Raw genomic sequence first — 21,529 nt, forward strand, 5'->3', positions numbered from 1 at the left:
TACATCCCCTGCCCTTGTGGTCTGTGTTGTGCCTGCCATGGTCAGACCTGCCAGGGTGCACTCGCATGGAAACATCACACACATCATCATTACAGATCATTATCCCTGATAGCCTTTTTACTCCTTATCTAATTAACCCACTAACAAAAAAAGTCATTGACAATAACAGTAGCGAAAGGGTATTTTTATTAAAAACTATTTTTTAATAAACTATTTTCAGGAAACTATTAAACTATTTTTATTTGTTTGTTTTTTTGGACTGGTTACGTCAGTTTCCCTGTTCAAAAAATACGACAGACAGGCTATATAAAAAAGAAAGGTTTTGTCTGTACATTGTTCAGAACTCGCTCTTTTAATAATATCTTTACATTTCATTCATTGGAATTAGGAGGACCCAAAACTAGTCTCTAGAAAAAATTCTGTCTGTATGTCTGTCTCTAAACTGACTAAACAGAATTAAATGAAACTTTGCTAGCAGTTAGGTATTAAACCTTCCCCGTAAATTAAATCAAAATGTAGAAGGGTAGTTATGAGCAGTTATGTGCCAGATTATGTCATGGCATCACGCGAATCTGGCTGGACAGAATTTAATTAAACTTTTGCAGTACTTAGATATATGCCTAAAGTTTAACCTGCAGAAGTGAAATCTAAATAAAAGTGACAATATGAACAGTTAGTGCCGGATTTAATAATCTTCTTTAAAGTAAGCTACTAATAAGCTACTTGCTCAATGTAAACAAAATACCTACAACAATAGTCATTAAATATTTTTACTATAATTAGTTAATATCTTCACCACAGAAATAACAGCACTGAAGTGATATAACATGCTAGAGTTGTTTTAAGGTAAAACCTAATCCTTATCTGATTTACTCTTTATTTGTAGACATTTTTAGTACTGTTTGTGTTCACTCTTAAATTTCCTAACTGTGATTCAATTACTGAACAGAGAGTGTTTTTTACCCTATTACCCTGTATTAATAGAGGAAATTGGGGAAAAAGACAGGCAGAGCTGTATGTGGGCTTCACCCTGAAATAATAATATCACTGATTACATTAAAGCTGATCAGCTTATTTTTAGCTTTAACCTTTTAACTATTTCACCAATGAGTACTTACACTAGTGGATATATTCATCTTTTACAATACAATAATGCAATAATTAATTTCTTTAATTGTATAAATTTTTTACATAAAATTAAGCAGGTGATAGTAATCCAGTGCTAAACACAAGAAATTCAAATGTGAAATTACTTACATGGGAACAACCATTTACAAAATAAAAGTGAATGTTTAACTTGAATTAAAACAGATATAGTAGAATCCAGAAAGTTTGCTATTGCAATCTTAGAAGCATCTTTTTTTTCTTAAACTGTAAATATTTAGTGGTTGACAACTTCTACACTTTTTGATATTTAATCAGAAGGCTGCTAACACGTTCTGCTTTTCCAATACCATGGTTAATGTAGAAAACATACAAACATGTTACCTGAACAAGGATTGTTATAGCTGAGCGCATACAGTATTTGATCCATGCATGTTTTTTTTTTTCCTGCCCTATTTCCAAATGTATCTGGGCTAGTCGGTCACAGATATCTGCATGTCCGATCCCCATTTTTTTAATGTAGCACGCAAGTATTTTGGTGGATGCCCATCCTGATAACTCTCCCCAATTTTTCCAAGCTTGAGAATTACTGACTGTGACACTGACATGTCCACATTTAAGAGAATCCCTGATTAAGAATCAAACACAGGCTGCATGCCAGTCACTAGTGCACTGGCTTAAAAAAAGGGTGATACAGAGCGCTTCAAAAAGTAAAAGTGAGCAACAGTCACCAAATTTTTGTTACTGTGTTAACATGTTGCACTAATTCACTTTAACAGGGGTGTAGATTGATAGCCTTCTAAAACTCTGAACAAGTTGCAGTATAGCCTACAAAGCTCTTCTTTGAGCAGCGCTGGATAAAGTGTCTGCCAAATGCTGTGAATGTAAATGACAGTGACTCACCACATTAAAAAAGAAATTCTGTTTGCCAAAAATTACTGAACCAAATAATGCAAAGTAATGATGACTGTATAACAAACAGGTCACAGAAAGTAAGGTCTGATGCTGAGGCTCTTTAAGAACAATCATGCCACATTGTCAACTTTGACTGAGGCAAGTAATGCATGTTGACTGCAGGCCTGCATGAGTCAGAGGAGGTGTCTGCTGGAAAAGTGCCAAGGTCCTAAGATTGACACTCATTAGTAGACTGCTAGGAGCCAGAACCTAATGATGCGTTTTGAAGGCCATATCTCACTAAAAATAAATTATTTAAATGATTAAGACTAAAAGAGCTAGATGGATTTAAAAAAGTCTTCAGTCAGACTGCTGGTTGGCAAGCTGTTGTCAGATGTAACAACACTTAAGGCCACCACAACACCCGCCACCCCAAGCTTCTTTGTACTGGTGCTGCCCAGCCTCAAGCTGAGGCCTTTCTCAAAGCTGTCATTCATAGAAACCACAAATACACTAGGCACGTAAACACAACCATAGACACACACATCAGTGTCTGCTTCATGCCACAGCTTAAAAGCAGTATGGGTGAGCAAAGCTAGAACCTACGGGCAAACTGAGACATATACACAAACAAACATAAAGGCAATCTGCCCTGGCTTTAATTCTTTGATCCTTTTCATATGGTTTCAAAGCGAGAAATGAAGCTGTCTATCATGTCATTTGTTTTCATCATACAAATAAAATTATTCATCCTGTCAATCATTCAATCAAACGCAGGCTCATCACTCTAATTGTAGAATTAACATGCCAATTAAAAAACTAAGTTTGAGACGGTAAACCTTTATTTTGCTCAGGTCTTTATAATTCTATAATACTGATTTTTTTTTTTTTTTTTTGAGAGAGAGAAAAGGAACCTGTCCTTTTTCAGTGACACTATATCATTAAAGAGTGATCAGTAAGACAGTACTCTTTAGTAATCCAATGTTACTGAAAAAAGGACAGGTTCCTTTTTTCTCAAAGTTTTATCCAAAGTTCATTAAACTGAGCAGCAACAACTATTCAACATTACTTAAACAAGATGACATGTATTTAAAAACATCTCATTTTATTTTTATTGAATTAAACTGATTTCATTTTTATTTCAATTTACATATGTGTTAACACCTTGGACTTTTTTACTGAGTGTTTATGATAATTAATATACCTTCAATTCACAGTATCACAACATAATCTCCTTATTAATGTGTGTGGGGGGGAAAGGGCAGTGTAGTGTAGGAAACATTAGTTTTGTTGTTATATCAAACTCATATGCTACTAACATTTCCTACATGATTAAATAATCAGTATGTGGCATGTGTTGATTCTAAAGTTATGCTGTTTGCTTTTCTCAAGTATATTTTAGTTTTTGTATTTTAAGGGGTACTCTCAGTGTTCATTGTCACATGCTCTATTGATAAGTTGCATGGGATTCCTTCAGGTACTCCAGATCCACCTCCAAAACATGCTGGTTTTCTTGTTCTAATTTCTTTCTGGCAGTGGTCAATACCATAAATGTCACCCACGTGCTCATTAGTGCTTTAGTACATTAGTGACATTTAGTACATATAAAAAGCTAGACGCTCAATTATATTTAATAGATCATAAAACTGACCTCATCTGAACACAGAAAAAAAGTGGAAGAAACTTCTGTGGGTAAAATAAGAGACAGGTATCATTACAGGATGTCTTCCCCCTTTCTTAGCCTACTGCTCTCCTGTGCTGTTTTCCCACAGTGGTCCTTCCTGATGAGAGACTAAATATACTTCCCACCAGTAGGTGCTTTCATCAGGCTGAGAGAGGCAGGCCAAGCTTCTGTGCCAAGTGTGTCATCGCCTAGGATGGAGCACCAGAATTACTGAAACAGGAAAAAAAAAAACTTAAGCAAATTTATCAGTCTAACTTCAATGGGGAGATCGATGGGGATGGGTTTCTAGGTTATAAAAAAGTGAGATGTTTCGTTATATTGTCTAATTTACTTGTATACTTTAGTCAAAACCTGTTCTGAAGACCTTTTACTTAATGCTGCACTAAAGCATTCTGAATGTACGTCCAAGTCTACACAAACACACACACACACACACACACACACACTCTGTCTTCCATATAATATCTGTCTTCCTTATAATAACCATACATTCTGCATATATCCCATTTTATTTTAGTCTCAGGTCAATGAGATAAATAAGATGCTAAAAGCTCAGCAAAATCTAACTATAAAAGAAATTTTAAAATTTGTTTATGAAGTTAAACAGAATAGCTAAACTTTTTTTATATAAAGCTTAAGAAAAACATGCACCTTCATTCAGGACTTAATACAAAAAAATGTGCACATCAGTATTCAGCAGACCTCAGATACAGCTACAGACTTATGCACTACAAGGACAGTTGTATGAGAGCTGTCTGCAGGGAGGCATTTATTTGTTTGTCCAAAGGCTGAGGAGTGTCTTAGTTATGATTGAATCTGTCCTTCAACTTAAGGTGATTTTTCTTGTGCGATTTCATCTTAAGTGAAGAGAGATTTGAGCTCCAGCTTAATTCATTATAACCACAACATGTCAGACTGAAATTTTTGCTGTTATAAATGCACTCAAAAAGACTATGGAACTATTAAATCTATGGGACGAAAGCACAATAATATTTAATTTTTTGATTATTATTATCTGAAAAATCAATTAGAAAAAAAATTGCATGTCATTCTTGCTTAAAGTAAGCTGTAACCATATTAAGTGAATAACTGCACAAGTTGGCTATGATTTCTAGTGCAGTTATCCAGTTCCAGTTCCACTGTTCCAGTGTTTTTTATGCTCATTAAATATCACCCAACTGCTGTCATCCTTGAACCTGGGAGGCTTAGTTTTACATTGCGCTTAAACATGAAACACAGATGGTGAACTCAGAGTCTGACAATCTCGTTTTACAAAATATTATTCAAAAAAACATTAAATAGTATTGAGTAAAATAAAGTTTGCCTCTTTACTGTAACAACAATTTGCAAACATATTGTAACCAACTTGAAATACCGTGAAATAAGAAATAATAATGAAGCTGAGTTATAATGCATTCCAGGTTGTCAACAAAGAGACTGAAATACTATATTCACTGCTATGTAAGAACTGGTCTAATTACACTCTGAATATACTGTCTGTGTTTAACTGAATCAAAAGCGACTGGACTCTTAAATTTCATTAAATACTTTAAACCTTATGTAAACAAGGAAGCCACTTTCCTGGAAGCCACTACAGTAGGTAAATCTGAATTAGGAAGTGAAAAGTATTTCTAATGTTTTTAGGAAGTGGCTGCTATTCTTCACTGAAGCGAGCATGCATTAACTTGTGAACTTAAAGGGAATTGAAAAAAATGACTAAGTCAGACTTTTCTTAGGCAGATTTACAGAGGTAATTATCTTCAACACTAGACATGCTCACCCTGCAGATACATAACGTCTTTATAAAACCACATGCCTCTCATCACTATGTTACTGGTGTCTTTTTCCACATCATCTGTTCACATGTTCTAGTCTGCTCTCAACTGTTTTTGTGTATTAAAAAGTTCTCATATAGCCTTGTTAGTACATATATAAAGGTAGATTCATGACTCGCTAACATAGATGAGCCTTGACACCTGGCCAAGTGGTTTTTCCAGGCCATGGGCCAACAGATACACTCTCTCTCATTCATAATTTCACTCTGAGCAGACAGACTGGGGCAACACAAGTCTGTGCTTTGCTACAAAAGTCTTTAAGATTTGCCTTGGTGTTGCAGCCAGAGACAAGCAGGAATTGATGAAATATTATGGCATCTTGCCACTCTAAGAAAGCCTAGGTTTTGTAGGGAATCATTTAGGCCAGGGGAGCAAGCCACAAGAATGCAAGTGAGAGCACAGCTGCCCTTTTCTGTCAAATGTAGGCACTGTGCTGTCTGAGCAACTCAGCAAGCCCAGCAAAGCATTTAATGTCCAAGACACCCCCACACACAACGTGCCACAATTCTACTGCCACACCAAGCGCTGCTTATATACCCCCCGCCCCTGCATTTCTGGTGTACTTCCAATTCTTCTGCATTAACAGACATTAAAAGACATGTTAAGCAAGCACATCAATTGTAGTATTGCATCAGGTTTTGTGGGGAAAAAAATCGTAATTATGATTATTGCGAAATGTCTCTTACTGATAGGATCAGCAACATGTCATGTCTTCATTTTGGCTGTCTGCAGTCGCTCGTGTGCACCCTCACCTGTTTATGGATTGATGCATGGTTTTAAAAAAATCTTCAGAGAAGGTTTACCATGCCCGTAAACTGCATAACACTGACAGAAACAAAGTAATTAGAATGTCATGGGATGTTGTCATTGTGTTTCCCTACGGGAACATTTTTTAATGTCTATTATACTTGGTACTGTTTCAGGCAAATGACACATTTTTTATAATTGTACTTTACTCTGAGACTGTTGTGTCAATCTAAATTCATTGTTAGAAATTATGTTACTGTCAGCACTCTTAGGAAATTCAAACGGTTCTCACTCTACAAAGTGATAAATCCTAATTGCACTTTGCTCAAGGAGCTCTGCTCCCAGTGCTTCCATGCAGCCCCCAGTAAGTAGGGTTAAAGTCTTCTCTCCAAGAGACTTAGCATTGATTACCAGCTAATTATAAACTAAGGAAGTGGCAGTCTCTTTTTTGAGGTTGCAATGGAATACATTTACACTTCTCCAAGAGTTCATGTGTTATTGGGTGCAAATTCCATGGAGCACTAAGTGCTACCTTCTCCTCTCCTCTCTCGTCATGTTGTCTCTCTCTCTCTCTTTCTCTCTCTCTCTTTCTCTCTCTCTCAGCCTCTGTTACTTGCTTTCTCCACCTCTTAATTCAACTGCTTCTTTTCACAGCCCCGAACTCACACACTGCGTTCACAGCCTCTGTAGGTGGTACCTCCCCAAAGCCTACTTTCACACCCGACATGGGGATTCAAATAAACATATGTTGTGTTAATTAGGTCCCTATGCCTCTGTATACTCAGACAGAAAGGCCTAGTGAAGGGATTTGGTAGGAAAAGCATATGTTCCAAAGTCTAATCAGACTTATTTACAGCATGATTATGAAGCCTGTCCCACTTCTGGTGCTCTACACATACCAGCTGAAAACTTACTGCACTGTATGATTCCCTGTGACTGCCATGATTTATTTAGTGTCAAATTTGCAAATAAATCACTTGATAACAAAATGGTTCATTTTCTAAAAATGTACGGTCTAGATTCCATGTGCTAAAATGTATTAAATATTTTGATCAAGCATAAAAGCCATTTTTTTAAGTCAAAAGCAAGAAGCTTTAAGCAAGCAATACAAGTGCTGTTTGACATGAATGATGAAGTACAGTACAGTGCGGCAGGGCCTATCTCTCAGCGCTAGGGTCCACAGAAACACTGGCCTTGGTCAGGTTTCAGATGGGGGGGGGATGGGGAGTACTTCTACCTTCCTCCATGTATAATTGACTGAGATCAGAGAGAGCAATTTATCTGCAAAGATCAGCACTGGTGTTGCAGTGCAACAGATTCGGAGGTTTAGAGTGTACTATTGTTAAGCGCAAAACTGGAAAATCTCATATTTGTAGCAAACAAATGTGCACAATGAGTCAGAAGGTCCCCACTCTACAACATTACTAAATTTCATGTATGAAACTGTTGCAAAACACTCATGACATATATGTTTTGAATGCAGAAATGTAGTAATATTGTTTCTTTCTAATTTAGTGCTGAAAAGAGTGGTAGCTCAATAATTAAGACATTTCACCGCTAATCAGAAGGTTTGTGAGTTCTCCTAACACCACTAAGCAAGGCCCCTAACACTCAACTGTTCAGTTGTATAAATGAAACTTTTGTTTCAGTAAGCCACTCTGGATTAGGCTTTCTGCCAAGAGACATAATTGTAAATGTCAGTAGACATTAGGCATACTGACACAGTCATAACTTTCATTAATTTTACATTGTAATTTACACAACACATATTATGAAGTGTTCCCTGGAGTTTTATGCTGCAGTTAGAACAAACCTTTCAGTCTTTAGCCAAGGTGATATAACAGCTCTGAAAATCTATTTTACGTGTAATCCAAATAAAACGCCTTCTTAACTAATACCTTTTATTGCTTGAGGGTTGTTAAAAAAATATGAGTTTAAACAACTTAATTATTTTTTAGTTTAGTATAAAAGAGATACAAAGCAATGTATATGTAATATTTATATTTACTTTCTACAGTTAAGTGTACTCTCATGCTTACATGCATGAGAATACTCTAGACTATTTCTTACATATAGAAATAAAACTGAAAGAGCCAAAGGTCTCTTGACTCATAAACCCAAAATAGAAAACAAAACCGTAATCTGTTGACAACAACTGGGTGTGACCCGTTTACATTAAAAGCCACTGAATAAATGCACTTACCTCTGCAGGCTACAAATAAGAATGTCGCTGTAAATGTAAAACCTGTGTACATGTTGTTAGATAATGTGTTAGTTGGCTAACTGTGGACAGAAGGCAAGTTTATCATGGGGACACGGTTGGATTTCCTGCAGCGATGTAGTGTATCCAAAGCCAGAGAGGTGATGTTCAGCCCCGGAGCAGAGAGGGACACACGGCTGGACTGCTCATCATAATACAGGAGACGATATGTCCCTGCCGTGGGTGTCAACACTAGTGAGTTCAACGTCTGACCTTGTGAGCTCACCTTGCTAGGAGAGATGCAAATAATTGAATTAGTGCAATGACAATGTTAAAAATGAACTGTACTTGTACTAAGGGGGACTCTTTCACTCTTTCTCCGAGTGTGTGTGTGTTAGTGTGTGAGTGTTTGTGTGTGAGAGAGAGACAGAGTGAGAAAGAGTGAAAGAAACAGTGAATGAGTGTGATCGAGATAGAGAATATATTTCTGTGCATACACATGCGGATGGGCGATATGTGTCGCTGATTTATTATAAGAGGGATAAGTAAAACTCAAGTACAACATAATCTTACAAAATATGTAAATGACATTCAATAATAAATAATGATGATTATTATTATTATTATTATTATCATCTGGTTGGTGTCTGTTTTACTGTAATTACTAGAAAATAACCAGTGTAATTGATTATATAAGACTATAAAGACTATGTACGTAAACACGCACTTGAGTCATTTCATTATGTTTGGCATGTTTGCATTATGTTTGGCATGTTTGCATTATGTTTGGCATGTTTTTACATATATAATGAATACTAGTGAAGCCCAAATAAACTTTTTCTTTCGTTAACCTTAACTGTTTCCTAGAACCTGTTTTAACATGGGCCAATTTAATGGCCTGAATAAACTTGAGATAGCGTGTCACTGCGTTTTCATTTCAGATGTCTTAATTTACCTTTAGGTTCTCTGTTGAACTTGTTATTCCTCATTATCATGAGTTTCAGTGACTGAAAGCGTCTGGAGCTGTGGCTTAAATGTGTCCCTATTTCCTGAGTGATGATCCCTCACACACAGTTTTGAACTGTTTCATGTAAGTAAGGATAACGGCGACACGGTAACACGATACTAAACATTTCCCCGTGTTTAATAAACCGCTAGTAAACTCGCTCATTTCGGACAGGTCCGGCAAATTATTGGAAAGGGGCGTGGTTTCTCTCAAGCATCACCCTATCACCGTCCTGCCTGAGCTCCGGTCCCCGCCCCTTCTAATTACCTCTCACCGAATGTATATCACAGCCTGAGAGACCGGCAACTCTCACTCTGATGTAAAACTTTGAAAAAGTGATGCACAGTTATTTATGTTACAGTAATGTACCCAGTACAATGAAATAAATCAAGAAAGACCGATATGCCAGGCTTGTCAAACATGGGACGGGTCTTATTTTGGCCGTAAAAGAGACAGGAGCAGTTCTCAGAAGTCGGAAGCTTGTGTCAGAGAGAGAGAGAGAGAGAGAGACTGGTTCATTTTGCTTTGGATCCTTTCCATGAAAGTTTTCATTTGAGCCTGTTTATTGTAGTGGGCAGCCAAAAAAAAGTAATCTGCTACCCTATGATCCTGCACGTGAGCGCGGAGCGAGCCTGCAGATGGGCGGCATAGGCGGCAGCTTCTATATCAACATGCTCAATGGAAGCGACGCGCAAAGTTTGGCCAAAGACGCAGAGACGAGCGGTCACCTTCACCGGAGGAAGGAGCTAGCGGACTTCAAAATGGGCGTTCAAGACCTGCGGCCACTCTATACAGAGTCTGTTCCTAACGGCCAGGACAACTTTCCGCCGCCGTACCACGGCGAGCAGAGCGCTGGTGAACTCGGAGCGCAGGCGGGGAGGTTTTACTCCGCGGCAGCAGCAGCAGCAGCGGCTCCGCTCGGTAACTGTGCGTTCAACCGCAGCAGCGCGGCCCAGGCTTACGCAGGGGCTGATGGGTATTCGCCGGACAGTAAAGACGGCTACTCGGCCAGCGCGGAATCATATCACTCGCATTTTCAGCATGGCTATCCGCGCGCGCCTCTCTATTCCTTACCTGGCCTACAGGTGTGCGGCAAGACGCAGGTGCTTCTCAACAACTACCCGCTGTGGGCCAAGTTCCACAAATACCAAACCGAGATGATCATCACCAAACAGGGCAGGTAAGGAATCTAAATCGAATATTTAACTAGGCAAAATAATGCATTTGAGTTAGATCAGTGGAGGAGTAAATGTGAAGAATAGTTGGATTTCCAGCGCCAGAACGCGCACTGACAGCTGAAGCATCTGCACAGGAGCGCAATCCCACTGCTATCTGGAAGTCAAATAAAACGCTGTATTAGCTGAATATTTAAAAAACATGATTTTGTTTTGTCAAAGTAAACAAATATTCATAATAATCTGTCTGTAGTCATATAGGCTAAGTTATGGTTAATTTGGAGAGGAACTTAAAAATAAGTGTTTATTAGCCTATCTTTAATATTCTTTTGAAACATCAAATCCTTATGTTAAAACAGATTTTCTGATTGATTATAAATGCAATATCATGACATTCAGTATTTTCTTCAGCTGATTTCTCGCTCATGTTAACGCCTTATGATGCTATTGCCAATTATTTGCTGAATGCTAAATAAATAAATAATTCTATACAATTTTAGCATTGCATAGGTTACTACAGAAGTAATTTCTTATTTAAGAAAGTATTTCTTATAGTACAGAAAGTGGTTTGGGATAAAATAACAGTTAGGTATTATAGACTTGTTTGGATTAGGCCTAGATAGCTAACAGACTTAACTGAAAGTCACATTCTAAATTTGACTCATATTTTAACAAATAGGAAAAAATGTTTTGTCAAGTTATGTCAAAATGTGGTGTCTCATATTATTCATCACTTATCACTTCTTTGGTGTAGTGCTTACACATGCTTTGGTTCAATTAAAAATGTCAAAGAAATATAAAGCCTGGCAGGGAAATAATCTATAATAATATGTTTTGTTATCTGCAAGAAAATGTCTGAATCACTTAGTTTAGATCTCAATCTATGCTATGTGAGTGTCTCATGTAAAGGTTATTACTTACTCCAAATTAATTGCTGCAGTTTCTAGGAAATACATTTAAAACACGTTCTATTAAATCACCCAAAAATGACTGAAAGGCAAAATTACGAACAGTTTATTTGAGCGCATTTATGTATATCATTGGTCGAGGAAAAGCTGTAGCAGGGGTGTAGATAAATACACATAGTTTGATCTATCCTGGCAGATTTCTTAACACCTTGTAGATAATAACATCGTTCCATGGTTGCCTTGCTCATATAAGTAATGTAATTTATATATTTCTTTCATAAAAACATACCCATTCTCACACATACACACAAACACACTCAAAAACAATTTGATTAGTCCATCACTACCATAATGTTTTTACAATTCATGCAAGAAATATATAAACACCTTCCAAAAGTGAGAGACCATATCCTTTAACTTGGCCAGCAACATGATATTTCTTGTTTACGGAAATAGGGACTATAAGACTTGAAAGTAATTACACTGTGGTTGTCACTAATATTCCAGACTTATCTTGTTATTTGCTTTATATTTATTAATTAAAAATACATTGTACTATTAACTATTAACTATACCATTAGAAGTGAAAAGTACTATTAAGCAAATAAGAGAAGGGTTAGTTTAATTTCTGCAGTACAGCACATATCTTTGTAATTTTTTTGTTTGTGTTTGGTTTCTTATCAGTTATTCTTGACCCTCATTTGAATAATAATAATGAAATACATGACACAATAAACAGGAAACGTTTAGAAATCAAATGCTTATAGCTAAATACTTATACATATTTTAGCTGTTTTTAATGTTCCTGTAACAGCCAAAGCAAGAGTGGGTGATACATTTACATAATGGAGTTTTAAACTGAGTCTCTCCATGCCAAGACGTGTTCGAGCTCTGTTGATTTTGCTATGGGGGTGGAAGAATGCGGTGATGTGCTGGTGGTGGTGGGTTTGGGGAGGCTGAAAGTCTGATGGCCGTACATCAGTGGAGGTGGCTTTGAAGTGCAGGAAATGAAGAAAGGTGCTTTTTCCCTCTCTTGCACTCTTTCTTTACTCTCTCTCTCTCTCTCTCTCTCTCTCTCTCTCTCTCTCTCTCTCTCTCTCCTCTGGTCTGTTAAAGTGTGTAGTGAGGCAGGTTTCTTCAGAAGTGAGGTGAGACACAGTCCGAGATAAGGCTTTGAAATCTTCCTTGTAAGGCCAAGAGCCTGAAACGAAAGCAGGGGTTCTTTGGCCCTTTTCAAGTTCTCATCTAAGTCTGGCCACATTTTCTCTAGTACCATCTCTACTACTAACACCCGCTCCATTAACATCCACATACCTGTTTAAGGATTCTCTATGATGGCCCAAAAAATGTTTTGTTTAAATGAACAAATGTGTTGTGTTTTATCTGCGTCTTTATAGGAAATTCTTAGTCACCATAATATAACAAATAATTAAATGACTTGATTTGTACTAGACTATCAGCTTTGTCTAGAATTATTCTCTAAAATCAGGTTGTAAGGGAATAAAAAACATTTAACGTGTAAACATAAATAAAAATTAATTAAACATGTATGTATTACTCTTTATGTTTACTTTTATCATTAAATCTCTCTCTCTATCTGTCTATCTCAGTATCTATCTATCTATTTAATTTTAGTCAGCAGATGAAAAAATCTTTTCTATATAACTGAATTAATATAGCGCAACTGTAAACGGAATCCAAAGTGATCTTCATGGTATAATTAATGATACATGCTTTATAATACAATTTTATATACAGTGCCAGAGGTGTAAGTGAATATATTGTATGACCTTTTTTGTGGTTGGTGTCTGCTGATTAATACCCACAGTAAAAATAAAAAATAAAAGTATTTTTATAAAGTCCAGAAAAGTATAAAGACGATTTTGTTATTCATTTATTGTGGTTATCAGTTGATCTTATTTGTAATATAAATTAAAGCAGAAGAAAACTTATTTTTTATTCAGTTTTTTTAATTATGCAGAGCTTTTGTATTTTATGTTAGCTGCCACTTTTGTAATGTATAAATGACTTTCTTATTTATATTGTGAATTTTATTATTATAAAGAGCACCAGGCTATAATAATGGCTTTAGGAACAATAAAAAGCAGCCAGTTTCCTGTACCACTTGTACAATCTTGGTGGTGAACACAAGATATGTAGATCATCAATAACACTGGACTAATGATGATTTATTTATGTACATGCTTGTCTCTATATTGGTCTAACGGCATGCTTTAATATTGAATCATACCCATGCAAACCTTGAAAAAAGGTGCAGAAAAGTAGTGGATGTTGCACGTAATTTATTGTGGTTATCATGTTATCTGATATGAAATAAAGCAGCAGAAACCTAATTTCTAAATAGTGTATTTTGATAATGCAAAGTACATTAAATGGTATTTTATGTTAGCTGTCTCATTTGTAATGTATTAGTCACTTTATATTATTAATTGATTTATTATAAAAGAGCACAAGGCTGTCATGACGTCTTTTAGAACAATAAAAAGCAGTCTGTTTCCTGTATCACTTGTACACTCTTTCTGTGCCCTGTGCTGCAAAGGCAAGAAGATATTTCTGGCTATTTTTGATGTTAGTGTTTGCTCTATGTTTTTTTTTTCACTGAACATCACTTCCTGTTCATCTGTTGATGGTAACTTGGAGTATGCAGAGTCTTGCTGCAAAGAGCCCAGCCTCGACAGCAAAGTACATATAAAGTGTCAGACTTGCAGTTTCTCACTACAGAGCTTGCTGCATGTGTCTACAGCTGTAGGAGAATCCAGATGTATGAGTTTTTTATATGCGGACAACAAGTGACAGAAGCAATTCGCTAAAATTGCATCAAGATCAAAGGGATTGTCTGTTATAAGGGATGTGACTGTGGTTGCTGAGCACACTCTGTTTTTCAGCAGTAAAAGCTGCACTGGTGTTTAGTACAGTGACGCTGCTCCACCAAAAGAGTTTGTTAAGTGGTTTCTAAACTTACCACATAGAAATAATCCTGAAAAAAAGCAAAACACTTTATCTTTCTATGGTGCACTTAAATCTGCGCTATAGCAACATCTATATAATCTTTCACTCCCCCAACTTTATCGTGGACAGGGTTGCAATGCTATCTAATCATATATGCACAAAAATACATATAGTTGGTTAGCGTCTTAGACACCGTGTTCTGTCTACCAGCAGCTTTATACTGGCATATTATTACCTATTACATATAGCTGAGCACATAAACTGACATAAACTGGATCTGAACTCCTGTCAGTGAATATGATCAAAGAGAAGAATCTTCTTTGCGCTAAATTTCCAGTAACACATCTATCGTTTGCCTAACATTCCTGCTGTAATATATTTCTCACACATACGTCATACACTTCTACATCACACACTTCTCTTTTTTTACTTGACTCTATCAGTGTACTAATTGATCTGCCTCGGCCTTTCTCCCAATTGCTGCAGTTCTCACTGATAACTCTTATATTTTGAAGGGAGCGGTACCAAAGTATACTTAGAATTGTTGAAAGTTTCATTTTCCATTTTGAAGGGACATGTACAAGTAAGAACATACATCTAGCAGATGCATAACATGAGCTATGAGTCCTAGACAGCAGAGGATACAAATCTTTGTTTGGTAACCACCTACTAGTTGAGTGCTGACGGCCATTGAGTGAACGAGTCATTAAGTTTCCACAGGTTAACAATTTCTGTCATAGTAAACCTGAGCCTCCTACTTATGCAAAACACACTCTCTGTGGTAAACCTTTGAGTTTCCCCTTCACCAAGTACTGATTTCTTATAAATCGTCTCTTTTAGATAAGTATGCCTATGAAAGCTGGTCAAGGAAGAGAAGTGTCAGAGTCAAACTCTAGTTATAAATCAGATCATAGAGCTGAGAGAGAGTAAAGTGGTAAAAACAGAATCTTGGAGCTGGTTTCTGTTTTCACTTACAGTAGCTCCTAGAAGAAATGATCACTTTTTCATTTATATTTATATTATATTTTACACTGCTTTATACAACAAATTTATCAGAAGGGTGACTATTAATTGCTTGTATGTGAATAGGCCTTCGTTTTGTTTTTTTGTTTTTTTAAAAGACAGTTTTCATATAGATATTTTGTAACATAACGTTTGTCATAAATCTTAAAACCATGGCACATTTAAAAATCCTTAGATATGTCTAAATATAATTGTTAGATTTAGAATTTCCAAACGGATGTTTTTGTTTAGGTATGGTTTAATACTAAAGAATGTCATTCCACCAATATAGACAAACCAGTGTGTGAATAAATCATAGTTAATTAAGTGTTATAGATGATCTACCTTTTTTCTATGCACCACGAAATGATGCCCTAATTTCCCTTCTTTTAAGACTTTTTTATGTACTAATCTCAGAAAGTACATGGGAAAATCTTAAACAGATAATGAACTTGTTCTGTAAATGTCAAGCATGTTTTACACTTTAATTTATGAGAAATATAATTAATTAGATGTTCAGTCTTAAATGCGCCTTGTATATATGTATATACATGCGCACTGCTATGATCTCACATATCTTCTTGTCTCACAGCTGATGTCAGCATCACAGTGTCTCTTGTTTCTGTATATGTTTCTCTAAACAGGAGGATGTTCCCGTTTCTCAGTTTTAATATCAGTGCTCTGGACCCCTCGGCTCACTATAATGTGTACGTGGATGTGGTTCTGGCTGATCAGCACCACTGGAGGTACCAGGGAGGCAAGTGGGTGCAGTGTGGAAAAGCAGAGGGAAATATGCCAGGTATGAGCACTAGCCAGTAATTAGACACTTGCTGTTTATTCAATATTTTCTTTTTATATATATAGAGAGAGATTAGAGCTTTATCAGCATTGTGGGTTTTTGCATTGTGAGAGTCAGTGTGCATTGGAGGGGAAAACATTTCTACTTCTCAGTTATATGTCTTTTTGTGGCCATAAGAAGAATATATCTGGTGTCACTGTACACCACAATGTAAGAAACCCATGCATGCACACCTGCTGCTATGACTGTGTAAACTGCAGCATTTTGGCATCACCAAGTGCAACCTTATTCTACGTTAAATTAAAAACTGCAAATAAAGCCACATTATAACTTGTTTTTAAGAAAGGGGCATGCATTTTTCTGTAAATGTAACATAAATATAAAAATAATTTAGTTTAATCTTTTAAATAATAAAGGTTTATCATACTTTTGTTTTCCACAGGAAACAGGATGTATATGCATCCAGATTCTCCTAACACAGGGAATCACTGGATGAGGCAGGAGGTCTCATTTGGCAAGCTCAAACTCACCAACAACAAGGGTAGCTCCAACAACATGGCACAGGTATTACTGAGAACAAAAAAATTGGCAGAGTGTATGTGTTCATTTGTGGTCAGTGGTATCTTTGAATTTCCTCTTCTCAACCCATGTCTACTCATGACTGTTCATATCTCATTTCATACCTCATGTGGCCTACGCAGATGATAGTGCTGCAGTCTCTCCACAAATACCAGCCCCGGTTACATATCATGGAAGTGAAGGAGGACGGAACGGAAGATCCCTTCCTCAACTGCAAAGCACAAACCTTTATCTTCCCCGAGACCCAGTTCATTGCAGTCACTGCCTACCAGAATGCAGATGTAAGTCACCGCTCCTCCCGCCCCCACACTTCTCCACCATCAGTTTGGTTTATTCTCTGTTTTAATCAGCTGATACATGCAACATAACCACCAATAAAATGAAACAGCTAAGAAGAAACTGAAAAGCTGTTGTGATTAATGAGTTTAAATTATACTGAATTTAGGTAAACCTTTAGAACATAGATTTCATATAGTCGTACATTAAGAAAGTATTAATGTATTATTCATTAATAACCTTTGAAGTTTACAGTTTAATCATTAATTTAATGACTGTTAACTCTGTGTCCTCTTTTCTTGTCACATGCTGCCCTCTTCCTACTCTCTTGACACCCTAACCATACCGGTCACATCTGTCATGGCCTCTGCTCCTACAATTTCTTCCATAGATCACACAGCTGAAAATAGACCATAACCCTTTTGCGAAAGGTTTCCGAGACAGTTATGACACGTAAGTAGATCTCAAACAAAACTGCTCCATAGAGTTACCGTATGAGACTATATCCTATTATTTTAACAGGAACTCTAATTGAAATATATTTAAAGTATAATACTATGCAAAAAAATCAAAGGCAAATGCTATATCCTAATTGTTTTAGCGTTAAGGCTCCCACAGTACCCCTGAGCCCCATGATATTTGGATTTAACCTTTACAGGTGTTTTTGTTTGTTTAATGTGACCTTGATGTTTCTCTACAGACTGTATGCCCCACCTGACTCAGATCGTATCACCCCCTCCCCCACTGAGGGCCAGCAGCTCGTAGCAGCCACCTGCTATCCTCGCCAGCCTTACCTGGCCGAGCAGTACATGGGTCCACTGCAGCACAGCCGCTTCTACAGCTGCGATCCCACCATAGCACAGGGGTGCCCCAAAGACCCAAATGCCAGTCACCATGGACGCTGGTACCTCCCTGGGCAGCAGGGCGCACCCTCCAATCTACTGGACTTCAGCTCTTATGATGGTGACTATACACCCAACAGCCTATACAAGCCCTTTCCATTACAGACATCGCCCCACCACCCACTGAGCTACTATCCTGAGAACCCCTTCACTTCTGGGCCAATATCAAGTGCCAGCTCTGCCACATGGAGCACAAGACCTTCACCGCAGTACCTCGGCCACCCACATCCTGGGAAAGCCACATCTAGCCTGAGTTGGTTCCGCCCTATGTCGTCCCCTGCCTTGTCCTCCTCTCCTCCAGCAGTAAATTCCCGCCTTCACCCCTCTCCATCACTGCTTGAGTCCTTGAGGTTGCCAGTACTGCAGGACAAGCCAAAAGAGGTAGTAGAGGATCCGTGGATGGAGACCCCCTCCGTCAAATCAGTAGACTCGGTCGACTCTGGTCTTTTTGAAGGTGCGGAGAGCAAGAAAAGACGAGTGTCACCGTACACTTCAAGCACCGAGAACTCTCCTCCCATTCGGAGCAGCGAAGCCTGTGAGAAGGACAACAGCAGTGATGCGGGCTACTACGGCTTCTACAGTCACTGAGAAGCACCGTCTGTGAGTTAGTGTAGCACTCCTGCTGTGCACCACACACAGAGCTGCACTGCCTTCTGGGACAATGCTCTGTGGGAGTCTAGAGGAGGGACAACCGAGGCCAGTAACAGCTAACACAGTAACTCAATAATTTTTCCTTCATAGCAAGGGTGCTATTTGCTTTGTATCCCCACAGTGTTATTGCTAGCCCTCTCATGTTTAGTGTGCTGCTTCCCCATGGTAGCGCTGTTGGGGTAAGGTTAGGTGGAGGCACTGCACTCATCCTCAAGGTCACTGTCATGGTGAGGGCTGGCGAGTGAAGACGATGTGACTGGGCTGAAACACTGGCCTGGAGGTATATGTATGCACACAGAGAGACTTGGATAAATTCAGAAACTGTAACTGTTTAGCATTTAAAGAAGTCTGAACACCTGCTGACACTCCCCTCAAGGACCTGTCCAGTCCTCTAGTTCTCTCTCCCTCACACACATGCACATACACACATGCAAACATATTTGTTGTTAGGTCTGAAGATTTCCTCAAGAGTTTAGCCATTTACTTTTGAGTATATACCTAAGTGGTTTTCAAATTTTTACTACTGCAAATGAGCCCAGAGTGTCCAGTAAAATCAAATGATGAATGATAAGTGATTTAAGAGGATCTCTTTCTGCACAGAGAGGTCAGGGCGTGTTTTACTCATCCTGTCAGCTGTCTTCCTGTCAACATGCTGTTTTCTCTGCTTAAAACACACACTAGATCATGTGCCAAACAGGAGTTGGCTCTAATTCATTCTTGTTCCATATCCCTAAGTACCACTGTATCGGACATTTATGAAGTAAATGTTCCACCATAAGCTTTGCTGAACTTTGACTTCATACACAATGAATTGAAGTACAAATCAGGTGGCTATAGTATTTATGTGGTCTACACAAGCACAAACATGTCAGTCTGATTAGCATCAAAATAGCATTCTTTACCCAACATCAGCAAGTCTCACAAATAGGACGAGAAAGACAGCATGCAGATAGACAGGGTGGGAACATGGACACCTGGAAGGTGCATTGTGGTGACTGGACATCATAATCAGACAAGAGCCAACACACCACAGACTAAATGACACAGAGGAAGAGAGAGACCTCACTCTCACCTTATCAGGGCCTGCAAACCAGCAAAAGGGTGAGAATGACCTTTGACAGTTAAGTGGGCGACAGCCATAAGAATGTTAACACATTGACTGTGGAGGTAACCGCACGGTACAGGACATAGTTCACCTTCCACGATTTAGACGCATTTCATGGGTCATCAGCTGGTGTGATCATTTAGTGAACATCATATTACCACAACAACATATTTACTGTAATATATAGCGGTCCTGTACAGCCATGCACGCACGCACGCACACACACACACACACACACACACACACACACACACAGAGGGGCGATAAGATTAATATTATTATTATTTTTATATATGTCTTGTTTGGAAAAAATGAAAACTGCAAACAATTCTGTTATAAGACTGCACTTACTTAGTATGTACATTGCTAAAAATAGAAATGCTTACCTTATGACTCTCTATGAATTTGATGTTTTATTCTGTCTTATGTCAGTATTTTATAGAGCTTCCCCAAAAACTTGTATAGTTGGAATATCAAAATGTCAGTATGTTCTCAATGACTTTCAAACCAATGAGTTTGGATTTGCTCACCTTAATGTTGGAGAAGTGTATTTATTTCAGTGCTAAACCAAATTACATACTAGCAATACAATGACAAGGACAATCACAGTGAGATATTTCATATTACTACTGCTTAGTTATAAACTTATTGTTAGATATTTCTCAGGTCAAGCATGTGCCAATGAGCTCCATTTGTGTAGGAAATGGAGATGTTCAAATGACAGGGTTTTGTTAATTCTTTCTTGGTACTAAATAGTAAGGTGCAACTTCTTGATAGTTATGAGCTTAACTGTGAGGTATTTTCAGTAAACTGTTTATAATTTTAAGTGCAATTTAAAAAAGTGTTCATATTAATTTAAGAGAACTGTAAGTACCTTTTTTATTCTTGAACAATTCTTAAATATGCATTTAAGCCTTTGTTTTATGAACAAAAAGAATACAGGTGTACAGTATTATGACAAGGGTTAGAATATGTTTTAGGTGACCCCTAGTGGACTATATGTCTATTCAGACTATACAGACTATAACTATTATTTATCAGATTTAAGAAATGGTCCACATTTGCACAGAACTGTAATATAGCATCAAAATGAGTGGTTGGAATCAAGTAATGAATCAGTTTGGGCTGTGTGGACATAAGCTCCCACCCATTAGTCCCCTATTTACTGTACGTGTTATATGCATACAGCATCACACAGTTTACCCTTGAATACATTTATATAATGAATTATAAAAATGTGAGGACATTTTCTCCCAAGCTGTCTCTTCGTTAATTTCTAATGTTGACTTAAAGCCAAGATTCACAAATAACACAAACCCTCCTTCAAATAATGCAGACAAATTGTACAGATTGCAATTATGTATTTGATTTGTTCTAACTGTAATAAAACATGTATGTCATTTTTCATTATGAATATTTAATTTTTGGCTAACATTAATGTTATACAATGTCAACGTTTTATTAAATAATGTTAATCATTAAAGAGTTTTACTGGACCCAGTGGCTATGAAAATACTAGCCAGCGTTTGGGGATGATGACTGCTTTTTCTAATTTCACTCGGAGCAAATTAGGTTAAAGGAAGCCTCTCTGAAAGGATGACTGATAACTAAACATGCAAGGGAATAAACTTTATAAATAATTCCAAAAAAGTCAAGTAGCAGGCTCAGTTCTATAGTTAATTCATCATTATT

At 37.5% G+C, this 21,529-nt stretch overlaps 1 protein-coding gene across 1 annotated transcript; it reads left to right on the forward strand.

Annotated features, from left to right (window-relative positions):
• Positions 1-9,778: 9,778 nt before the first annotated feature.
• Positions 9,779-21,247, forward strand: tbx21 (T-box transcription factor 21). Its single transcript, XM_053511972.1, has 6 exons — positions 9,779-10,650; positions 16,170-16,324; positions 16,767-16,888; positions 17,026-17,184; positions 17,571-17,632; positions 17,880-21,247. The coding sequence occupies exons 1-6, from the start codon at positions 10,109-10,111 to the stop codon at positions 18,667-18,669; spliced, it is 1,830 nt and encodes a 609-aa protein (XP_053367947.1). The 5' UTR covers positions 9,779-10,108; the 3' UTR covers positions 18,670-21,247.
• Positions 21,248-21,529: the final 282 nt, after the last annotated feature.

The sequence above is a fragment of the Clarias gariepinus genome, chromosome 14 (assembly GCF_024256425.1).
Source record: "Clarias gariepinus isolate MV-2021 ecotype Netherlands chromosome 14, CGAR_prim_01v2, whole genome shotgun sequence".
In the NCBI taxonomy this organism is placed as follows: Eukaryota; Metazoa; Chordata; class Actinopteri; order Siluriformes; family Clariidae; genus Clarias; species Clarias gariepinus.